This window comes from Lynx canadensis, chromosome C2 (genome assembly GCF_007474595.2).
Source record: "Lynx canadensis isolate LIC74 chromosome C2, mLynCan4.pri.v2, whole genome shotgun sequence".
Lineage (NCBI taxonomy): Eukaryota > Metazoa > Chordata > Mammalia > Carnivora > Felidae > Lynx > Lynx canadensis.
The window spans coordinates 64,002,695-64,025,638 of record NC_044311.2 but is presented as its reverse complement, the minus strand read 5'-3'; the positions used below and the strand labels follow the sequence as shown (position 1 = coordinate 64,025,638).

Genomic DNA, 22,944 nt, shown 5'->3' with positions numbered 1-22,944 from the left:
AACTTAATCTAAAAGGAACATTTAAAGAAACAAAAGGAAAGAAAGATCAACACCAGAACTTTGGTGACAATCAGCCATGAGGATTATTTGTTACAACTTCGATAGGAATCGAACATGTAAGAGTTAAGGTGATATTCTCTTGCAAGAATTTGAGGAGCCAAAATTCTGCAAAATCAGTCTGGAATAAATGTATAACCTTTGAGGGTTCCCTGAGCAAGGAAACAAGATTATTTCATTCAAATAAATTAACTAGTTCACATACTTGAAGTACAGCCACACAGCCTCCACCTGGAGGTGACCTGAGGGGAACACCCAAGGGGAGAACCAAAGCTGCCCAAACCAAAATTATTCTTTGAGAACATCCGTAGAAGACAGTGGGGCAACAAGACCCCCATGACCTACTCCATAGAGCAGGGCAATATTGATTTTAGCCTCAGAAATTTTCAGAGTGGATATTATCAATCATCCCCCACCCAGGGGAAAAAAAATAAGACACTTGTAAGACCCCACAGAATGTCTAATTTTAAGTGATACGATTTGTGAAGAAAATGTGGATGAAAACATGCTTCTAGGCAGTTCAGTAAAGGTAGGATGTCGGCCAAAAGTGTTAGGATAGTTGGTTTAAGCCATTCCTTTTTGACAGCAGGACCACTGTCATCTTTATGCATAGTTTGAATGAAATTTAGAAATGCTTATTGCAGTTTTGATTTGTATTTCCCTGATGATCAGCGATGGTGAGCATCTTTTCATCTGCAACAACATGGATGTATAGAGTATATAAGTCAGGCAGAGAAGGACAAATATCATATGATATCACTCATATGTGGAATATAAGAAACACAACTGATGAACACAGGGGAAGGGAAGCAAAAATAAGATAAAAGGAGAGAAGGAGGCAAACCATAAGAGACTCTTAAATACAGAAAACAACCTGAGGGTTGTTGTGGATGGGTGGGGGGATGAGCTAAATGGGTGAAGGGCATTAAGGAAGGCACTTGTTGGGACGAGTACTGGGTATTATACTTAAGTGATGAATCACTAAATTCTCCTCCTGAAGCTATTGTTACACTATATGTTAACTAACTTGAATTTAAAAATAAATAAATAAATAAATAAATAAATAAATAAATAAATAAAAGACAATTTTAAAAAAGGCAACTTAGAGATGCATAGACTCTTATTCCCTTATTTTAATTTCCCGCCTTTCTTTAAGATGGCAGATAGGTACCATGCCAGTGCTAGTTGTTGGTGGCTCTCTGTTTAGATAAACACTCTCAGGTCTTGTCTATGCTCAGCATAAAAGAACATTCTGGTCTGAGAATGGCATAGAAGGGTGGAGGAGTGGTTTGAGGCTCCACCAGGCTTTCTCCTCTTCTCTTGGTACTCAGTTTACAGTATTCATTGCAACAGATATCAATGGTATCGGGCCCAATATGGGATTTAGTAGGAGATAAAAAGTGGAGTGGAACAGAGACCCTGCCCGCAAATAGCTTTCATCTTAGATTGTAGAGTAGGTAAGACATACTCGGATAAACATAATTTAACACAAAATGTGATACAAACTCTAAGGATTAATGAGACAGACGATGCCCCCAAGGAATTTAAGATATTGTGTTGTCTTCTTTGTCCTATCTTTCTTACTTGGTTCCGTTCAAAGAATCTTCTGTGTACCTGCCACTTGCCTAGCCCCACATAAGAGGCTGTGGGTCCAGAGGGAATCAAGCATAAGCCTTCCCTCAAGGAACTGCTTCTAATAAGAGTCTTCAGGGTTTTGTAGAGGTATCTGCTTGAGGTCGGGGACTTGGTCTTTCTGTGACATGTTTTGGTATGTACCCAAAAACAGCTCCATGCCCAGGAGGAAAGAAAGCAAAGATTTTTCCGGGAAAGGCATTGACATTGGAACACAGCAGCTGGAAATTGGCAAGGTGCCCTCAGAAGGTTAGGGAATGATTTATTTTTCCAACCTCGCCACGGGAACCAAAGCTCTGGCAGATGCCTCCATGCGTTAGCGGCAGCTGATCTGAATGAGATCATTATTAATTATTAGTCACTTCTGAGTGTCTTTCTCAGAAACTACAGAGTACTTGGGAAGCCCAGACCCTCTTGAGTTGCAATCAATACTTTGTACACTTCACACAAGGACCTGAGTGGCATGTAATTATAAAACAGTATTGATTCCTGGCGAAGGGGTTGAAAATGTACAAATCCTTCACATAAAAATCAGCTAAATCTTCAAAAGCCTTGATTATTTTTTTTTGTCAAGAAAGAGACCGATGGTGGGAGTAAAAATCTTGAAATGTTAGCTAAATTAGGGCTAGTTCCTGCCAGGAGCCAGATCTGTACACATAATTATTTTATCCTCTGTGTTGGCATTGGTTCACTTGGGTTGAGTGTTGGAAAGATCTCTGTTTTGGGTCTGTAATCCAAATTATTCAGTCAGTTCCTATGATGATGTTTTCTACTCGCATCTTCCTGTATTATTTTTCTGTAAAACAAATAATTACATGTCTGGAGCTTGACTCATCCCTATCCCCCAACACACCCCTCATTCCTTTCCCTAAACCTGCCTTTCCTCTCTGTTTCAAACCATCTGCTCTGCTCCTTGGCCAGGAACTCTACTCACCCTCACAAGCCCCATAGTCCCCAAATCCTGCCTATTCTGTTTTGGCCTAATTCTAATTTCTACTTCTAACTTGGCATCCACTCCAGTCCTGTTAGAAGAGTTGGAAACCTGGATAGCTTTTAGTCTGTCTTCCTTTTGGCTGCGTCTCCATTCTCAGCAGCGATTATGAACATGGACTCTCCAATTGCCTTTGCTTAATTCATCGGTGCCCTGTTATTTTCTGTCTGTACCCACAGAATGGCCTAGCACTGTATTCCAGCTTCTAGTTATGCTTCCTCCCATGACTGTTAGGAAGCCCCTTGAAAATGCAAGTTTGGTTATGGCATTTGACTGCAGGAAGTCCTCCAATGGCTCCCTATCACCTACAATCTGAGGAGGACAGATAATTGTTGATCTGGAAGTGACAGATGTTGAGTCTCAAAAAATGTAGCTTATCTCCAAACCTCAGAGATCATTGGAAGACAGCAGTTTCAACGGATTGCAGGAGGAGGCCACGTTAGGAAGGCCTCCTCATTTGTGGGCTTCTTTGGAGGTCTGAATGTCTGCTTGGGTGAGCTGTGGCTGTGACAGAGAGCTTTTGTATTAGAAGGCTCTTTCCCTGGTTGTATAAAGCTAGCTTGTCAGTGTGATATAGTCACAATCCATTCTGTTTTAGATACCTCATATTTTCTCAGCAGGCAGTGACGTGTTGTTAAGAATGTTAAAAGAGGAAAAAAAAATGTTAAAAGAGAATCGGACGCCCCCCTCCAATCGGTTCCCTCAAACCTCATATTTGAGGAAGAAGAACTCCCAATGCCAGTACAGAGATCCAATACCAAGGGCTACAGCATTTCTCAAAAGGAGCACGGATGGCATGTGGTATAGGAAAATACTTTGTAATGTGTGACTGTCCTGTACATTGCAGGAGTTTTAGCATCCCTAACACTTCATGCTAAGCGCCAGTCATGTCCTCTGGTCATAGAGACAAGTAGAAAAACTCCCACGTGCCCCTACACATTCCAGATACTCCAGGGATTAGGGAACGATACTGTCCCATTGGCAAACGCTGGTTCCTGTAACTGTTCCTAAGATGTTCTCCTTTTCTGAGAATGTAATGAAGAGCTGGATTCGTCTGTCATCTTTCTGTCACCCCCTGTTGCGTCCTCATCTTCTGCAGTGATTGAGTTCAGACTGTGGAGTCATATTGCCTGGCTTTGAAATCAAACTCCACCACTTACTGGGCATGACCTTGAACGTGAGGATGACCTTCAACAATCACTTAATGTCTCTGAGCTTCGGTTTTCTCATATAAAATGGGGATGATAATAATACCTACCTCAGCAGATTTTTGTGAAGATTAGATATGATAAAGCATGAAAGATGCTTACCACACTATCCATATTCAGAGGCATGGTGATTGTATGAGATGATGATGAATTTAAAGGTCTTATTGAGTGAGACATTGAAATTGACACTTACAAGTGAATTCTTCAGAAAATAAATACAGGCAGCATGATGTATCGGAGAGAGTAATGGACAGGGTCAGAATCAATGAATTTTGTTGTACTCTCAGCCATTAATTACTGTATGGCCTTGAATATGTCACTTTATTTCTTTGGATTTTGCTTTCTTTTATCTACGAAATAATTGCTCTACGTGGTGTCAAAAGAATTGAATGACATGACCGTTGCAAATGTGTTTTTTTTAAGTTTATTTATTTAGAGAGAGGGAGCTGGGGAGAGGCAGAGAGAGAGAGAGAGAGAGAGGGAGAATCCCAAACAGCCTCCACACTGTCAGCACAGGTTCCAATGTGGGGCTCAATCTCACAAACTGTGAGATCATGACCTCAGCCGAAATCAAGAGTGGGAAGCTCAACCAACTGAGCCACCCAGGTGCCCCTTAAAACCTACAGAATCTCCTAAACAGTTTGATGATATGTAATGAGTAACTTACTTTGCATTGATGTTTCCTACCCCTGGTTTGAAAACCATCATTAGCCAATAGGGAGAATGCACTTAACAGGAACTTCTTGGGAGGACTAAAATCTGGAGAGTACTTGCATCGGAAATGACAGGGTGTTGGGCGTGACACTGAATTGCTATCAGCCCATCCCTGCCAGCGAGTCCCCCAATAGCACGGGACAGAAAGAGCCTTTGGGCACGTAGGCATCTCCGGAGAAGAGGGCACGTCTGCGGCTCTGCAGCCCTCGCTGCTGCTGTCCCGACGGCTCAGCACCAGGCCCCTTTCCTTCATGGTTGTCCGCTTGTGGCCCCACAGCAACAACGGCGAGAGAAGGAGCTGCGGAAGCAGCAGGAGAGAGAGCAGCGCCGGCACTACGAGGAGCAGATGCGCCGGGAGGAGGAGAGGCGGCGCGCGGAGCACGAGCAGGTACAGCGGGGACGGAGCCCACAGATGGCCACTGTGTGAGCTCCGGCGCCCGCCGTCCCTGGGGTGTGGGTCACCTTCTCTTAGGACTGCTCAGTTTAAGCAGGTTTTTACTCTTTCTCGAGCTGCTCTTCTCACCTATTCAAGAAGTCAAATGCACAGCCTTGGCAATGCCCACTCATTGAGCCTCGCTTCCTACCCAGGCCAGAGTCCCCTGACATACCTTGATCTTAGGGTTCTCCCAGCCCTGGGTATGTACTTTGAAGGTAGCGCCACGGCGTAATGAACGAGCCACATCTTTCATTGCTTTAGAAGGGCTTTTCCACTCCTGCAATCTCCCATCTCCATGACGGAGCCATGGATGCAGGGCCCTCTCTGTTAGAATCGCATTCTGACAGCAGCACGGTGGCGCTCTGCGGGATGGTTCCGTTACAAAGACTGTGCACGATGGCATTCAACAATTATTTTATTCCTGCTGCTTGCACAGTTGCCTTTGAACTTTATAGCGTTGTTAATTCCGGGTAGCCCATAAAGAGGGAACCTGTAACGAAAAGCTTTAAGATGTAGCCGATTAAAACCAAATCGTAAGGACAAAGCACTGAGCCATCTCTGTCGGCTGCTGTAGGTAGAGGGCTTGTGCTTTTGACTGCATTGAAATGCTTTGGCTTCGGTACTTTTCCTGTTTGGTGAGGAGGCGTCTGGGTATTTTTTTCACTCCTTCCTTCCACACTTTACTCGGCAGCTCTTGTCACCTTTGAAATTACCGGTTCTTTCTCTCTCTTTCTCTCTTTGTGTTCCTCTGAATTCTCTGCTGCCTACCTCTCCAGGAGTACATCAGGCGACAGTTAGAGGAGGAGCAGAGACAGTTAGAGATCTTGCAACAGCAGCTACTGCATGAACAAGCTCTACTTCTGGTAATGGGGAAGCCAAGGGCCAGCAACCCGCTCTGTGTTCACCGTGTGTGTGCGTGTGTCCCTGTGTGTGTCCCCCTAACATGCCAGTCCACAAGAGGGGATCCTCCAAGCCTCGTGGACCTCAGAAAGTCTCATGGAAACTTAATACATCTCCTGACCTAGTTTGCCGTCTTCATACATTTGAGACACATGTTATGTGTTCCTTATTAACTCCGCCTCTTTGTGAAACTTTAGCATGAATCCTGTCTTATTACAAGTTCAGACTGTTTTTTGAGAGCCACTGTGTTTATTGCGGAGTAATTTTTAAGGTCATTTGCAACATGCTGGAATACAATCACAGCAAAATGCACCTCTTCTGTAAGAGCCCACTCAGCTCTGCAGTCATATTTCATTTGCAGACTATTAGTTTTACCCTTATGATGGGAACATTTTGTGTTCCCTGCTCACACGGCTTCCACTTGAAGTACTTTTTTATTATTATTGCACTGCTCTCCAAATGAGCTTCTTGATATATATTTTTTAACTGAACTTCTTATTCAGCGGCATTGTGATATTTTTTAGCCTGTGCATACACTTGCTAATGGCCTTTGTTGGTCCAAGTTTTGTTAAACAGAAGATGATTTAAGCAATTATCTGTAACTGCTTATTTAGTTTTGTACTTAATTGGACATGTTTGAATGGTTTAATTACTAAATCAGGAAGTGGATGACTCCTTCTAGGGGTTGTGTGCTGACCACCCAAATGTCCTCATTATTGCCACTTTCTTGGTCACGTTTCAGGGGCAAGTCACTTTGCAATGGGTGGTGTTCTGTAGGGATTTCCATGAAAGCAACAGTGTTTTCACTAAGTGCTAACCCCTGGCTGTGGCCTACCTCTGTGGCGCCTCCCTGTTAGCATTAAGGCCCCTTGTTACCATCTCTTCCGGCTCCATTGCATGCTTTTCCAGTGCTGGCCGATGGTTTCCATATGGTGATTTGGCCTTTTCTCCGCTCCTCTTTTCTGATCTGGATAGGAATATAAGCGCAAACAGTTGGAAGAACAGAGACAAGCAGAAAGACTACAGAGACAGCTGAAGCAAGAGAGAGACTATTTGGTGTCTCTGCAGCACCAGCGGCAGGAGCAGAGGCCTGTGGAGAAGAAGCCACTGTACCATTACAAAGAAGGGATGAGTCCTAGTGAGAAACCAGCATGGGCCAAGGAGGTAAGTACGTTAGCAAGTGTCACCATGTCCTATTGACCAGGCTATTGGCTACAGTGAGTTCATCCGGTAGAAATAGAGAATTGAACTAGCCCTATACAGTTGGAAAACAATTCATCACGAGAAATGCATGCTTTGCTTCTGAAAGGGCCATAATATTACTTCTGTAGAGAATTGGCAAGACACATTAATCCATTAGTGGTTTTTTGTTTTCCAGGCCGTTTTTGGGGGTTTTGGCGTGTTTTGTATTTGTTTTTTAATCTTCTCGGATACAGGGGATTTTTGTGATCAACAACAGGAAGTAGAAAAACCATATTTCTCACAGAAGTCCAAATGAGTTTGTGGCATGAGGAATTAAGTGACTTTGCCATGAAAGAATATGATTTAATAAAGATTTAAGGAATTTTAGGTAGAATCATTTCTTGTCCATACCTAGACCCTCAAAGTTATCCTCAGCATCGTTGCTAACCTTCCTTTGCTCTGTTATGGTACAAATGGACACACCGTTGGTCTCAGACCTGTGGTTGTGGTTGTCCCTTCTAGGATCAGAGGTCATTTGTATTGCTTTTGCAAATACTTCCAGGGCAGTGGTTCTTCATTTGCTCAACTACCCGACTAAGGATGGATTTTCAGGAACTTGGCTCTGTGATGAGCTATTTTAAAAATCTAATTAAAAACTATTTGCGTGGTGGGGGTGGGGTGTGGGGGGGAGGTGATAACTAAATGGGTAAAGCAAAGAAACAAAATGATAACTCCAGCCAGGATCAACATCCCTCCCAGGAGTCACTGTGTCATCTCACACACATAACACTCTGGCTTTCGGTTCTGTCATTGCTTGTGGCTCCCAGTGATTTCCTGTAGTTTCTTATGAGCATGGTGTTTATGTCACTTCATATTTCGTTCTAGTATCTTCAGGTATTTATAGCCAGAGCTTATTCAAGTTATCTAGACCACAGTCTCACCAGAACTGGATTTCTTACATAAGATCCTCCTTTTCTAAAAATATTTCTGTCTTTTCATTTTCTTATTCTCTTTCATATATGTAAAGAAAATGCTTGAAATGACATTGCCCTAATGTTAATGATGATTGTTTAAGGGAAGTAGACGCTGCGGGGATTTTTCTTCCAACTTTTTTGTATTCTTATATATTGTGTAAGTCTTTTATAATGACCATGTGCTACTCTTACAGAAATTACATTTTTTTTCTTTTAAAATTTAAGAAATCTGAACCTGTAGAGAAAATCATTTGATCTCACATAGAGAATGTTTTGGATCACTTTCTTTTAGAGTCTGTTAATACGATCTGTATTTACCTATGTCTGTAACAGCTGCCTCTTTCTCTTAGATCAATAACTCAATTTTGTGATCCAACTCCCAGGTCCAGCACCGACTCTTTAATAACCCACCTATCCTTCCAGCTAAGCAGAATCACCATGCTGTTCAACAGCAGCTGACATGCATCCCGGCTGGTAGAGATGTGCCACCTTCCTCCACTGCTAACCCATTTTCTAGTCCTGCCAAGTTGAAACCCTCAGCTAAGCCAGACTCACAGCTCCTGATCATGGCAGGTGTTCAGAAGGCTGAAAAACTAGGCTTCACTAAGCTAATGCCAGTATCACCTGCCGAAATTAATGATTCCAGAGCAAGACTCCTATTGGAGCATCACTCGCAGAAGAAAGATGGACCAGCTTGTCCTAACAGAGTTGGTCTTGAAGAACAACGGAAGGCTCAGGAAGCCTCAAGGATCATAGTGAGATCCCCCAGGCGATCTCGCTCCCAAGGATGTAGTCCGACTCAAGAGTTAGGATCTAAGGTCATTTGTGTGTCCTCTCCCAACATCTTCAAAGTGACAAACCCTAGGTTGTCCATCACTGCAAGTAAGGAGGGCCTTGGAGACTCCTGTGGACCTTGGGGCAGGAGGGGCATGAATTCACGCATCCTTCCAAGTACCTCGACGCCTCTAAGAAGTGCTGCATCGCTAAATGATGTTTCCTTGATGTGTGACTACATGGTCCTCAGTGTTCCCAGCCCCCAGCATGAGTTTAGGAGAGGGACACCTACAGATCCCGTTGGAGAAGACCGTGATTGTTTGCGAAGCATCCCAGAATTCCTTCTTTCCCCCATGCAGCTCCCTCATGCACAAATGTACCAGAGAAGGGGGAAAAGCTTGGAGCAGTTCCCACGTCCTACCTTCCGCCTCTGCCCAGCACGTTCCGATGTGAACTTAACTGCTTTGACCTCATTGTTATCTAGTTATTCTTTGTCTTCCTCACTGAGTTTCCTGGCCTATCCTCTCTGTTCAGAACTAGTTCACAGCTCCCGAGCTTTCAGAAGCCATGACACTCCTGGGCGCCAATCTTTGCAGATGTCATCAAGGTGGTTTTCTAGACCTCCTAATTCCCTTGTGCTTCCTAGCCAGGCTTCCAGCAGTGAAAGAAACACAGTAGTTGGGCATGCAAACAACCCGGCTATGTCGGCAAGCACTCCCGATGTGAGGTTCCCTGGCCGTCATAAATCTGAGCCACTTCTGGTGGGTGACATCTTCCAAGGTCCCTGGTTTCCAGGCAGCTGGCGCTCTTCTTTGGGCTTCATGCAGTTCTAGACATATGTGGGAACATGCTTCTGGGGCTCATATTTAGTCCAGTACTTCTGGGTGTGGTTAACATAATCCAGCTTCCAACTAACCAATCTATTCCATGAAACAATTCCCAAGTCTTAGAGTGGGTGTTCACATTTTAGAAGAAGATGAAACATTTAGATCACAGAATAAATGACAGTGCTAAATTTGGGATTGGAGCAACTAGTATACAAATAAGAACAAATAATTGTGTGCTTTGGTTTGTTTCATCATTTTCTTAACACCCACTTCTTAAAATGGGAATAAACACGGGTATGAGGATCCTTATCTTCCTGACCTTTTAATGCTTCTCATAGCAATGCATGAACTTCTCTTCTAGAGCATTATTTAAAGACTTTTGTCCTTATAGTAGTGACGTAGATGGGGCTGAAAGTAGCTGAACAGTAAAATATTTTCAAAATTTTGGATATGGATGGAATTTCTAGCCTAGCAGTATCTTAATTATCAACCAAGAAAAATAACCTAGGTTAAACTCTCCTTTGCAGTTAGAATAAAAGGCACCCTTTCTTTTTCTAATGCATCCTCTACCAGGGTATAAAATTGGAATTATCCTTGCCACGGTCCCCTGTGATGCAGGGTCTAGGCCTTTTTTGCCCCTGTGCCCTTGAAGACACCCCCAGCTGTCTTCTCCCCTGGCAGCCTCTGTAACTTATGCCAGTGCTTGTTTTCTAACCCATGTCTATACCTCCTCACCAGAATGGTTTTTCCTTCTTTGGTTACTTTTTCATCCCTTCTTTCTCTTCCTTTTTTCAAATCAACAGTTTTTCATTAGCTAGTGTAATGTTATAATGCCTCACCCTCTGTGATTTTTTTGTTTCATTTTGTAAAACGTAAGTCATCATTGCATTTCTCATTAGCCTTCTCATTAATCTGTTGGGTGTAATAAGAAAAATAAAAATACTCGATCATTTGCAAATCTTGTTGAGCTCTTCCCTCTCGCCTTAAATTTTTTTTAATGTTTACTTATTTTTGAGAGAGAGAGATAGAGTGTGAGCAGGGGAAGGGCAGAGAGAGAGAGAGAGGGAGACAAAAAATTCGAAGCAGGCTCCAGGCTCTGAGCTGTCAGCACAGAACCCGATGCGGGGCTTGAACTCACAGACCGTGAGATTATGACCTGAGCCAAAGTCAGACATTTAACCGACTGAACCACCCAGATGCCCCTTCCCTCTCTCCTGATTGTTACATTGTTCTGATTGTTACATTGACTGTGATTTTCAGATTTCAGCCAGGGAGGAACACTTATGTCTCTATTGAAAGGAAGGGTGAGGACATTTTTACTCCTTTCAAATTCTCTGCCATTTCTGGATTGGGAAGAAAATCAGATTTGTTCTGTAAAAACATCAGTATGATATTCTGTTAAATGTCAGCAAAATTTGAAGGTCTTTTTCTTTCTCATTTCCACTTTTTGAAAGATAGAGATTTATTTTCTTATAATACCTTTTTTTTTTTTTTTAAACAATGGAGCAGATTCCTTTCCTTAAACTGGCATGTGATTGGGCCTGGCAGTAACTGTGTGTGCCCCTCCCCAACTTTTTCTTCAAATTTTCATCAACACACAAAAGTGACAGAATGCTGTCTCTACATGAATGCTGTATGAAATTGTATTTAATTTTTTTCAATACTCCATCATGTTCTTACTCTGTGATGCATTCCAGTCATCTGGCCATGGTTTTATTTGGCAAACAATGGACCAAGATATCCCTTTATATTTCATCGGCCCATTGGACTCTGAAATCCTCTATATGAGAACTCCTCTACTTGGTTTTCCCTACTCAATAGTGATGTGGGTTTTCTTTTTTTCCTTTTTGTATGTTATTTTATATATGAGGTTTCAAATGACCATTTAGAGAGTTTATAACTCTGCTCCCTTCTTTCCTCAGTTTCTGCTTCTTTCTCTTAAGATTTGGCATAAGGAGGTCAAGTTCAAGTTCTTCCACCTCCTGGCTGGGTGACATGGAACAAACCTTGGAGCTTTCCTGGGGTGCAATTTCCCCATCTGCACTTCCTGCCTTCGGGAAGGCCCCTGGGCCGTTGTGTGTATGAATGTGCCATTGAAACCATAAGCACTATGCAGATACAAATGAAAGATAGCATTCAACACAGTCATACTTTGTTTCCAAGGTCACTGTCACCCACAAGGAGTAAGTGTTTGCCTCTGTTGTTTCCAGTGTGTACTTCACACGGGCAGCCCACATGCGTCCCCATCTCCTCCACCCTCCTTCTCCCCAGTGATACATGCACACTTCTTCATTCCCTCTCAGCTTATAATATTTGCCTTATTATTTTTAAGTTAAACGCTCCATCCCCATGAAGACCTATACTTTTCTTTGGAGTCACTGGTTAAGAGTAGATAGTGGAAGAGTAGTCCCGGCTCTTGTCTTCAGATGAGACCGCATTTTAAACATTTCATATGAATGAGAGTCTCCCCTATCCTCAGAGGGGCCTCAGAGAAGGGCTATCCCCAGTCTCGCTCAGTAACCATCTTGCTCCTGTGGTTTTTGCCAAAGACAATATGACTCAACTCTTTATGGGACCAGTGAATACAGGGCCGGGGTATCTAAACTTAAAAGTTATTTGTTGACTTCTTTCTCTTTCTCCAACATTTCCAGTAAAGACAAAAACATCAAACTGTTTTGTTCAGTTTGAAAAAAAGGAATTCCCGTATGATTATGTTCAATTCACCATGTATAAGCTTCTAAGTAAGGCCTTCCAGGCCTCCGTAGACCCCACAGAAGCTGCATCATATAAAATATTATAAAAATGCACCCATGTGACATAGTAAATATATTTTTGCTGTCAACATCTAAAAGATTACTTCTATAATTTTGTTTTGAAATTTTTCTCTCGGCAGGTATCATTCATTTTTGCTAAGTGAGACACTGTAAGCTATGAATTGTTGTCAACGTACAAAACGCTTCAACAATTGACATCGATATATTTCCTTTTATACATGCTTAAACATATTTTTATTTATTTTGAGAAATTTTTTGAAATCCTACAATCAACAAATTTATTTTCAGGTCTTCTGTGTTCATATAGCCTTTATGCATCTCAGAGGCCTTAGACATCACTCCCATTGAACCCAATGGACAACACAGTGCTGCCTGGAGCAGAGTTTTATTTCTGAGACTATAATTATGGTTTTATTTCTCCCTATAATGCTATAAAACATAGCATAGCATTTCTCTTTTATTTAAGTTTATTTATTTTCAGAGAGAGAGAGAGCACAAGCAGGGGAGCAGCAGAGAGAGAGGGAGTGAGGGAGGGAGAGGATCTCAAGCAGGCTCCACACTGTCACCGTGGAGCTTGACTCATGGCTCAAACTCATGAACTGTGAGATCCTGACCTGAGCTGGGCGCTTAACTGACTGAGCCATCCAGTATAGTACAGCATCTCTGCAGAGATGATCTGAACCTCCCCAAATTTAGTTTCGATGTTCAAACAGTCCTTTTAATAAGAAACAAATCATGTTTATCCTAAAACTGATCAGCCTCTCCTAATCTTGTTTTCTATATTCATTGATAATCCCTACAGGTATGAAATCCTTTGTAACATATCTTTTGTTGTCATGGTCCGGCACCTTGACCTTCTATATCTGTTGCTACTAGAGCATTCTTTTTTGGTGGTACTTCTGACATTTTACATCTCCTTGGAGCAGAGGCTCAGCTAATAGATTTTTGATATCATGCAAGGCAGATCGAAATATATCTCCATTGTACCCCATTGTTTAATCACAAATATCCTTATTCTGTGTGGAAAAAAAAAACACCTTCTTTATTTGTCTCACTCACATATCTATCTCCTTTTCGATTAGTGAAAAGTAAGATGTAGTGAATCAGGAGACAGCCCTTTGCCCAGTATCAAAATGATCAGGAAGGGCCTGCACCCAAGTACACTACCCAACTTCTCCTTTGTCTGATATTAGGATGTTTGATTTGATATCTTTGCTCCAATATTCATGTTGTTCCTTTGGTGCAAAAGCAGTGGGCAACATTATCTTCCTAAAAACTTTGGGACAAGGTTCTCTTGAGACAAAGTATATAGCCAGATGGCTCATTGTTACACCTTTCTCATAGATTTTCAAATTTCGTCGGACAAGTTCCAACCCAAGAAATTTCACCAGATTTTGAATCATCCTGAAATAATTTGCAAAATATAACCATAAATTAATTATGCCATATATTCTAGAATGGTACAACCTGACACATACAAATGGTAGGATTTAGTGTGTAAACCAGATTTTGCTAGAAGTACATTAGTAATATTTATACACGACCAATCAAACCCATTAACTTCCTATGAAAATCAGCACCTCACTTTCTGCCCTGTTCATTTCCCATGGCAGCTCTATGGCCCATATGGCCTGTGGTGAGAATACCTCCTTTACTGGAAGTTTGCTGCGGGCTGTTGGCCAAAAAAATTCTTTATCTCAAAAACGGTTTCTTTGCTCAAGATGGAGTCTTTTTCATCTCCATCCCCTCAAGGCAGACTTTTTCAATTGCTGTTTTTAATGTGCTGTCTCTAAGTGTGTGTTTAATAAGGAGTGTATTTTACAGTTAAAAAAAAAATAATGGCAAGTATTCCCCACTCTCTGAATATATTTGGTTCCTGACTGTTGGGTAACAGGTGGCTATCAATTGGATAGCCAGGTATTTCTCTGAAAATGCATCTGAATCTCTTGGGTTCCTGAGCTCAGACTGCAATGACCTGCTTAGACTGGGGGAGTTTGGATGGTGAGGGATGCTTGTACACGTGATTTATCTGTTAATGATCTTCCGTGGAAATAAGAAGATGGCTAATATTTGACCAATTTCAGTGGCATGAAATAGTCACTTTCTTTTTCAAGGAGTCTAGTATTTAGAAAAGCAATACATTGAATGCCTTCCTCTTAGTTTATCTACCACTGTCTTCTTGGGACTTTGTCTTCTTTATGACCTCAGCTCAAAACTGGCTTTATTCTTTTCTTTTGCTCAGTGCAATAGCCAAATAATTATTGCTGGTGCAATGCTTTGTATGCACGCATACACAAGGTATACATGTTCTGGTTTATACGTCTGGCTTTTTATAGCTAACATTGTTTGGTATGTGGTAAAGCTCTTGGGACATGGAATTGCAAAAACAAAGTCAGCTGGATGCCAGTTGTATGTACCCTGCACAGCCATGGTGGGAGAGGACATGTTAAGTTATCCCCAAGTAGAGGTGGGGGATGGTCTTCTGTTCTGCAGCATATCTTCTTATGTTAAAATGTTTGCAATTATATGACAGTTTAAAAAAAAAAAAAAGACTTATTCAGTATATGAGACTGAGTCTGCCTCTAGAAAGATTCCTAATGAAATAAGAAGGAAGGAGAAGAATAGCTCTTGTGAAAAAATTTTAATTTCAAATCAGGCAGTGAAATGAATAAAGAGCTCCATGCAAATATATCTTGACCTGCATGTGGGTTCTGTGACAGACACTTGGAACACTCATCAGTGAGTCAGCAGAAGAGAGTTAATGCTCACACTGAAGAGTCATCAGGGTGGGTGCACTGCCCCGGAGGTTTGGAAAATACAGCTGTCAAATTGACCCTAAAGAAATAAAGGATAGGATAGGATGGATCGGAAAGAAAAGTCCTGGACCTCTTAAAGTCGTCAAAGTTCTTAACATCTTGTTTATCTTTTTGTTTTTAAGATTGTTTATTTTGAGAGAGACAGAGACAGCAACAAGCGGAGGAAGGACACAGAAAGAGGGAGAGAATGAGACTCCCAAGCAGGCTCTGTGCTGTCAGCGCAGAGCCCCACACGAACTCATGAAACTGTGAGATCGTGAGCTGCGCTGAAACCAAGAATCAGACACTTAACCAACTGAGCCACCAGCTGCCCCAACATCTTGTTTATCTAAATTTCCATTCGGAAATATCCTCTGTGACAGTCTGCTGCAGACATGTACCGAGGGGAATCTTACCTGTAAAAAGGGCATTCCCTGGGACTGTGAGCCTTGCCTATGAAACACTTCTGATTAGTTATCTGCTTTGGGTTGGGAGAGACTCAGCAAGAAAGGGAAATGAAGCGGCCACAGAAGCGAAAGGGTTGGAGGCGGGGAGAGAAGAAGGGGAGAAGCAAGAATGAATGCCACACGTGGACAAACAGGGAGGAGGGTGGAGAGTAAGGCAGTGAAGTTCTGGATGGAAATGGAACGACATATTTTAGGGAGCAGGGAGACAAGTGAAAGGGAAGGATCCTAAAAGACAGAAACAATACAGGAAGTCTGCTGAAGACAGTCCAGCTCATTAAGGGAGCGCTTGAAGCACCCCCTTGCTTTATCAGTAGGGCATGTGAGGAAACGCACCATTAGTGGTCTTCCCTTCCTGTCCCATGAGAAAGCAGTTTTCTGCTGTTCCCAAGCAATCTTTTTTTTTTTTTAATGTTTATTGTTTTTAGAGGGAGAGAGAGAGAGAGAGAGAGTGGGGGAGTGGCAGAAAGAGAGGGAGACACAGAATCTGAAGCAGGCTCCAGGCTCTGAGCTGTCAGCACAGGGTTCAATGCTGATGCTGGCCTCGAACTCACAAACCGTGAGGCCAAAGTCGGAAACTCAAATGACTGAGCCACCCACGCACCCGTTCCCAAGCAATCTTAATGCCCACCAGTGTCTCCCTCACTGACGCCATGACTTTGCAACCGACCAGTCAGTAAGACAATATCCAGTCAGTGCAAGATAAACTCTTAAGTGGGTCCCAAATTCCCAGTTAACTGAAACAGCACAAGATAACTGGGTACCAGATGGCTTATGTGTTCTGTGTTTTTGGGGCTAGGGTTTACTGTGACAGAAAATAGCTTTTTTTAAGAAGTTCTTGATGCAGAACAGGTATGAAGAGTTTAGGTTCCTTAAAACAAATTGATCAGAGGGACACAAAAATGGCTGTGCAGGTGACTACAGATAATCCTTATTAGGAAGCAAATGAGTTTCTATCCATTTATCCATTGAAGCACCTTTTTTTTCTTGTTTGTTTTGTTTTTCTTTGTTTTGTTTTGTTTTGTTTTGTTTTTTGCTTCCAGGTAGAAGAGCGGTCAAGGCTCAACCGGCAGAGTTCACCTGCCATGCCTCACAAGGTTGCCAACAGAATATCTGACCCCAACCTGCCTCCAAGGTCGGAGTCCTTCAGTATCAGTGGGGTTCAGCCTGCTCGGACACCTCCCATGCTCAGACCAGTCGATCCCCAGGTACCTCTCCCCTTTGTTCCATTAGCCATTTCAATAGGGTGTACAGTTAAGCCTACGAAAGCAACAGGGGATTGTAACTTGGATTCACACATCGGACCAGTCAAACAATGGCCCTTAATACAGAATCTATAGAAATAGAGGAGACCCCACTGGATTCGAGGGACGGGGAAGGGGTGAGAAAGAAAAAAAAAAAAAACCCATCCTTAACTTTGAGCCAACCACAAAGTCATTTCTTGGTAAATTGGCCTCACTGGAGACCCATGGAAGTGTCTGCAAGGTAGGAACAAGCATACTTGTAGTTATAATTACCAAGCTAATAGTCGTGTATATATGTATATGTATACACACACACAAATATATATATATATATATATACATATATATGCATATATATATGTTATATATAAACTATTATATTATCTTTTGTTCATTGGGATTTTGGTATGATCTTTAACCAGAAAAAGTAAATGAACTTGGATAAAATTGTGTCTTCCAAGCCAGTGTTTCCCAAAGGGAAACCGGACCATTAGCATCAGCGTCACCCAAGAAGTTGGTAGAAATGCAGTTTCCTGGGTCCGCCTCAGACCTACTGCTCAGACCTTCTGTGGGGGCCTGGTAGTCTGTGGTTTAACAAGCCCCCAGGGTGCTCCTATGCAGTCTAGGACTCGAGAGCCACTGTTGTAAGCTATTTAAAAAAGAAAAAAGGTACTCCACTTCGGGAGATGTTTCTGGAGGTTTTAGGAGGCTTCTTAAATTTTAAATACTAAAAATGAAATAGGAAGTGAAGTAAAGAATGGAATTTTATGAAAAACAAAGGTGATAATGCAGCTGGTTTCACCCACACGTCTTTGAAAACTCTTTTGAAGTAGGTTTGTGGTTTTGTGCTCTATTTGTAAAATATGCTTTGTTTTAATATTATTGTTTATTATATTTCATGCTAATTAACATTAAGAAAAATTTGCTTACAGTTCTATTCTGGTTGAAGCATAACATTCACCTGAACTAGACTTTGAGAATTTTCACTGAACTATAATTAATAATATTTCCGATTTCAGACCAAAGATGGTCTGAAGAGGCTAGGGCAGGGCTGCTCCAGGGGTAAGACCTCAAGGGCGAAAGGAATGGGGCTAGGCTAATGGAAGAGGACTTTGGAAATGCCCCCCAGGGGTCTGGCACTGAGAGGGCCTCATAGGCCCCTTGCACAAATCAGATTTTAGATTAGTGTTTATTGAATTTAGGAAGTACTGTAGGTGTTTTCCCAGCCAAGATTTACTGACCACATTCCATATGCCAGGCACAGTGCTAGACTCAGAGATACCATGTTGGACATGGCTCCCATCTCCAGGGAATTCACCTTTGTGGTGGAGAAGTAGACAGGCTTACAGAAGCAGTAGCAATAAAATGTGAGCAGTTCTAATGGTCAAGAGCACTGCGAACTCTTGAGTTTAATGATTTGTCTTAAAGAGCCACATTTCTACCAGAAGATGGCATGTCTTCCCTGCATGAACAATATCAATGCATGCCAAATTGTGTGACTTACAACTCGGAAAAAAAAACATCTTGGTGTGGAGAGATACATAGTATCGTGGGTGGTAAGAACCAGCTTACCAGAAAACAGAATAATGCAGAGTTAGGTGTGTGGACCATGAGGTATGTGTGAGTTCCAATCCAGGCTCCAGCACCTATAAGCTGTGAGATCTAGGTTGTTATCTAACCTCTCTAGACCTTCCATTCACATGTGTAAAATGATGACATAATTTTGTCTACCTCATGGTGAATTTAGTGAGTTCTTAAGAAGTAAGATATTCAGAGCATTTCTTGTTTTACAGAGTACTCTCTAATGTCAGGTTAAGGGTGTTGAAGGAGAAAGTTTATCATGTCAGAAGAAAAATATTTAAATACGTTATCTTGCTGGTCAGTAAATGTTCACTGAAAATTGCTCTCATTGTCACCACACTCATTTCACTGACTTCTTAGCAATCCCGAGTAAATCACTTAATTTTTGCCGAGCACCCTGGTTCAGCCCTACATATGTCTGTAAATGGGAAATTTGGAAAAGCTTCTGAAAGTATGCTGGAGATAACTATGATGGCCTCTTTGTCCTCCCTAAGATTTTATTTTCCCTTCCACTGAATGAGGTACTAGCTGATCTACTCTTTCTTCTAATCCTGTTGCTCTAATGTTGGTTCGATGCTTAGATTCCTCATCTTGTAGCTGTGAAATCCCAGGGACCTGCCTTGACCGCCTCCCAGTCAGTGCATGAGCAGCCCACGAAGGGCCTCTCTGGGTTTCAGGAGGCTCTGAACGTGACCTCTCACCGTGTTGAGATGCCACGCCAGAACTCGGATCCCACTTCTGAAAACCCTCCTCTCCCCACCCGCATTGAGAAGTTTGACCGAAGCTCTTGGTTACGACAGGAAGAAGACATTCCACCAAAGGTAACAGTGTGGCCTGCTTTTATCATCATTACTGTCATGGTCATCATTGTTTTTTATTGGTATTATTACCTCTATTCCAGACCTTTTATGGTAATGAGGAGCACGAGAATGTCAAAGCACTGCCCATGTTTGTTTTCATCCCTCCTCATTCCCAAGCTAAGACTTGGATTATCATTTATCACTTCTGACCTTCATTTCCCAAGAAATGGAGGCTCATATAGATTGAGTGACCTGGAAACATCTATCCTGTATCCAGAATTAGAACTCTCAATCTCAAGCATTCTCAAACTATTATTTTACTATCCATATTAAGAAATAGAATAATAAGGGCACTTGGTTGACTCAATCAGTAGAGCAGGCAACTCTTAATCTCAGAGTCATGAGTTCAAGTCCCACATTGGGTATATAGCTTTCTTTAAAAAGGAGAAATAGAAAAATGGATATTTTCACTGGTGACTGAATCTACATCTAGACTAATTGAAAACTTGCAGATAAAAAGTAGAAAATTGATTTATTCCTACTTTTAATAAGAACACAAAGTGAAATCAGATTGCAGGTGTTCAGAAGATAGTATTGCTCTTAAAATTGGCTGTTTAAGGCAAGTTCCTTCTAGCCCGGGTCATAATTTAATTCCTGAGGATAAAACTGTAGGGTGAAATGACTAGCCATCCACCGGACAGAATAACCCTGGGATTGGTTTCTTTTGTTTTTACCTAAACCAGTTGTTACTCATTTCAAAAGTTGTTATGTAATGTGGTCATGTATCTCACTACAGACATCTTGGAAATATTTCAAAATACTGGAGAAATGTTTGCATTAGATTTTTCCTGGTCCAAGATTCCCCTTTCTTTTGAACTTAGCATAGGATCTATGACAAATGGAATGCCCCACAATTTCCAAAGATCAGTGCCATTGTTGATTCCAGGAAGAAATAATACTTTTTACCCAATGATCTTCAAATATTCTTCCTCATCTTCTACTCAAAAGGATATTATAACAGGATTTCTGTTGTTTTGGAAATGAAAATAGCTGATCATGGCTTTTTTGTTGGTGCTCTCTTTTTGTGGAAGCCGAGATGCCATCAGAAAAGGTTAGTTAGGGAGCAAAGTCCAATATGGAAAATAGGACAGGCAGAGAAGTGTCACGAGAGCCAGAAAAACTGAAAATGGAAGTGAGTGGTCCACTCTCTGAAAGCATGTAGGCATACATTTATAACTCTGGGAGAAAATTTTACATCTATACAAAGGTTTTAGTTTTAATAATTTGTTAGATTCTTTCTTCTCTACAACTATTTAAGTTTACAAAAAGAAAAAGGAATATTTAATTTGAGTGGGTGGAAACTCTGATTTGGCCATTCTGCTTCACTTCACTGACTAATCTTCCTAGGTCTTTATCTTAAAATGCATCATAATAACCAACAAAATTTATATTAATCTTAAATATCACTTAATGTATTAACCAATAATGTTATAACAAAGCACATTTTTTTTTTCAACGTTTATTTATTTTTGGGACAGACAGAGACAGAGCATGAACGGGGGAGGGGCAGAGAGAGAGGGAGACACAGAATCGGAAACAGGCTCCAGGCTCCGAGCCATCAGCCCAGAGCCTGACGCGGGGCTCGAACTCACGGACCGCGAGATCGTGACCTGGCTGAAGTCGGACGCTTAACCGACTGCGCCACCCAGGCGCCCTGGACAAAGCACATTTTTAAAATACCTAGTGCAAGACACAAATCACTTTAGGGGCACCTGGGTGGCTCAGTCAGTTAGGCATCCGACATTGACTCAGGTCATGATCTTGCAGTTCGTGAGTTCAAGCCCCGTGTCGGGCTCTGTGCTGACAGCTCGGAGTTGAGAGCCTGCTTTGGATTCTGTGTCTCCCTCTCTCTCTGCCTTACCCCCATTCACACTCTGTCTTTCTGTCTCTAGAAAATAAATAAAAACATTAAAAAAAAAACCCACAAACCCACTTTAAAAGAGCCCCAAGAAGTGAATGAAACGGAAGTACCTGACAAATGTTTAACCCAATTAGCTATCACGGGATATCTACATTTTCATTTCCTGCTCACTTTCATACAGTATTATTCTCCTCCCTCATGTTGGACCCCTTTAGTACACTTACAATATTTGATTTCATTAAAAATGTTTAATGAAATGAGACATACATGAATTCCACCTTAGGCCTCATCAGATAAGCTAATAATGATACATGTTCCTACTCTGTGTCTGATGATACACACATAGTCTTTTTGAAGACCCTGCCAGTATTTTCAATATTAATCCTGTTTTGTGTTACATTTGCAAATTGACCTTCCAAAGCACAGTGTCTAGGGGTTTGTTTCTAATTAGTGATTGCAAGTTGATTAGGAAATTGAAACATATAGAATCTATTGAAGCAGTTTCTCTGAGCTCAGCAACATGTGGCTTACGTCCCAAGTTCTAGCCTGATACCCTAGTTTCTCCCCAGATGTCATCACTTCCTTGCCTGTTTATCAGTTGTGACGTAGCTCAGCTTCTCTGGATGACTCTCATCTGATGAAATTTCCAATGATCAGCTAAGTTGATGGTACCCCCAAAGAAATATCTGATATTCACCACTCTTACACAAGCAAAGGAGGTCGGTTATTTTAGCCCAGTGAATCAAAATAATTAGCTTGGTCTCCTTTTTAATTTGTTTTTATAGTTACCGTACTCCTTCGTGATGGCTGAATGTGCCTCAGCCAGTGTCTTTTGTCTGATTGTGTTTAGGGAGTTAAATATTTCTTTGAAAAATGAACACTACTGCTTGCCTGTTTCTGTAACTCCTGGTAAATTTTAGGAAAGGGTTAGGCTGCTTTTCAGGTAAGAGCCTATGGGAGCTATTTTATGGAAAATATTTCTGAATTCTGGTTTTCTTTCAGGTGCCTCAAAGAACAACTTCTATATCCCCAGCATTAGCCAGAAAGAATTCTCCTGGAAATGGTAGTGCTCTGGGACCCAGACTGGGATCTCAACCCATCAGAGCAAGGTAAGGGAAGGAAGATGGTTAAGGTAGAGGAAAAAACCCCACCTGCCACTGTCATTATTGCTTTCCTAAAAATTGGTTTTGTCCTTGTTTCACTTCAGAGGCATGTTGACTGGGCACTTGGACTGTAAGCTTCTGTGGGGCCGGAAGATACACCTTTTATTTCTTCAGTCACCTTTCACAGAAATCAGTGCAGAGTGAGGGCTCATGAATAAATGAGTGAGTGAGGCATCCCAGAAGCCAACCAAGTGTACCTCATTTTTAAAATTTGAGAGTAAAATTGCAAATATAAGTCTGGTTGGAATACCCCAAACCATTACTTAAGAGGCCATTTCATGAAGTCAGCAGAACAAGACAGCCTGGTTTGAGGTGATTTTTAGCATCAGGTCAAGAAATGTACCCTCGGAGCCATTAAGACATTACAAAGTAATTGCCAAAGAAATGTATTAGTGGCCAGCTGCAGAGCTCCCTAGCTTGACAAATTACAAAAGAACTATTTCTTGGCAAAAAATCACCTCTTTGGCATTATGGAGGGTCACTGAGATACAATTATGCTTCCACCGC

General features: G+C 41.7%; 1 protein-coding gene across 4 annotated transcripts in view; it reads left to right on the top strand.

Annotated features, from left to right (window-relative positions):
- The window catches only part of TNIK (TRAF2 and NCK interacting kinase), a 396,007-nt gene that overhangs the window by 315,477 nt on the left and 57,586 nt on the right, over positions 1–22,944 (top strand). For 3 of the 4 annotated variants that reach the window (XM_030330590.1, XM_030330587.1, XM_030330588.1), the window contains exons 13-17: positions 4,880–4,990; positions 6,914–7,102; positions 16,772–16,936; positions 19,135–19,374; positions 22,277–22,383. In XM_030330590.1, coding sequence (XP_030186450.1) covers positions 4,880–4,990; positions 6,914–7,102; positions 16,772–16,936; positions 19,135–19,374; positions 22,277–22,383 — 812 coding nt within the window. Of the gene's footprint in view, positions 1–4,879; positions 4,991–5,814; positions 5,902–6,913; positions 7,103–16,771; positions 16,937–19,134; positions 19,375–22,276; positions 22,384–22,944 lie in introns of all 4 variants that reach the window. The other variant, XM_030330591.1, reaches the window with a different exon arrangement.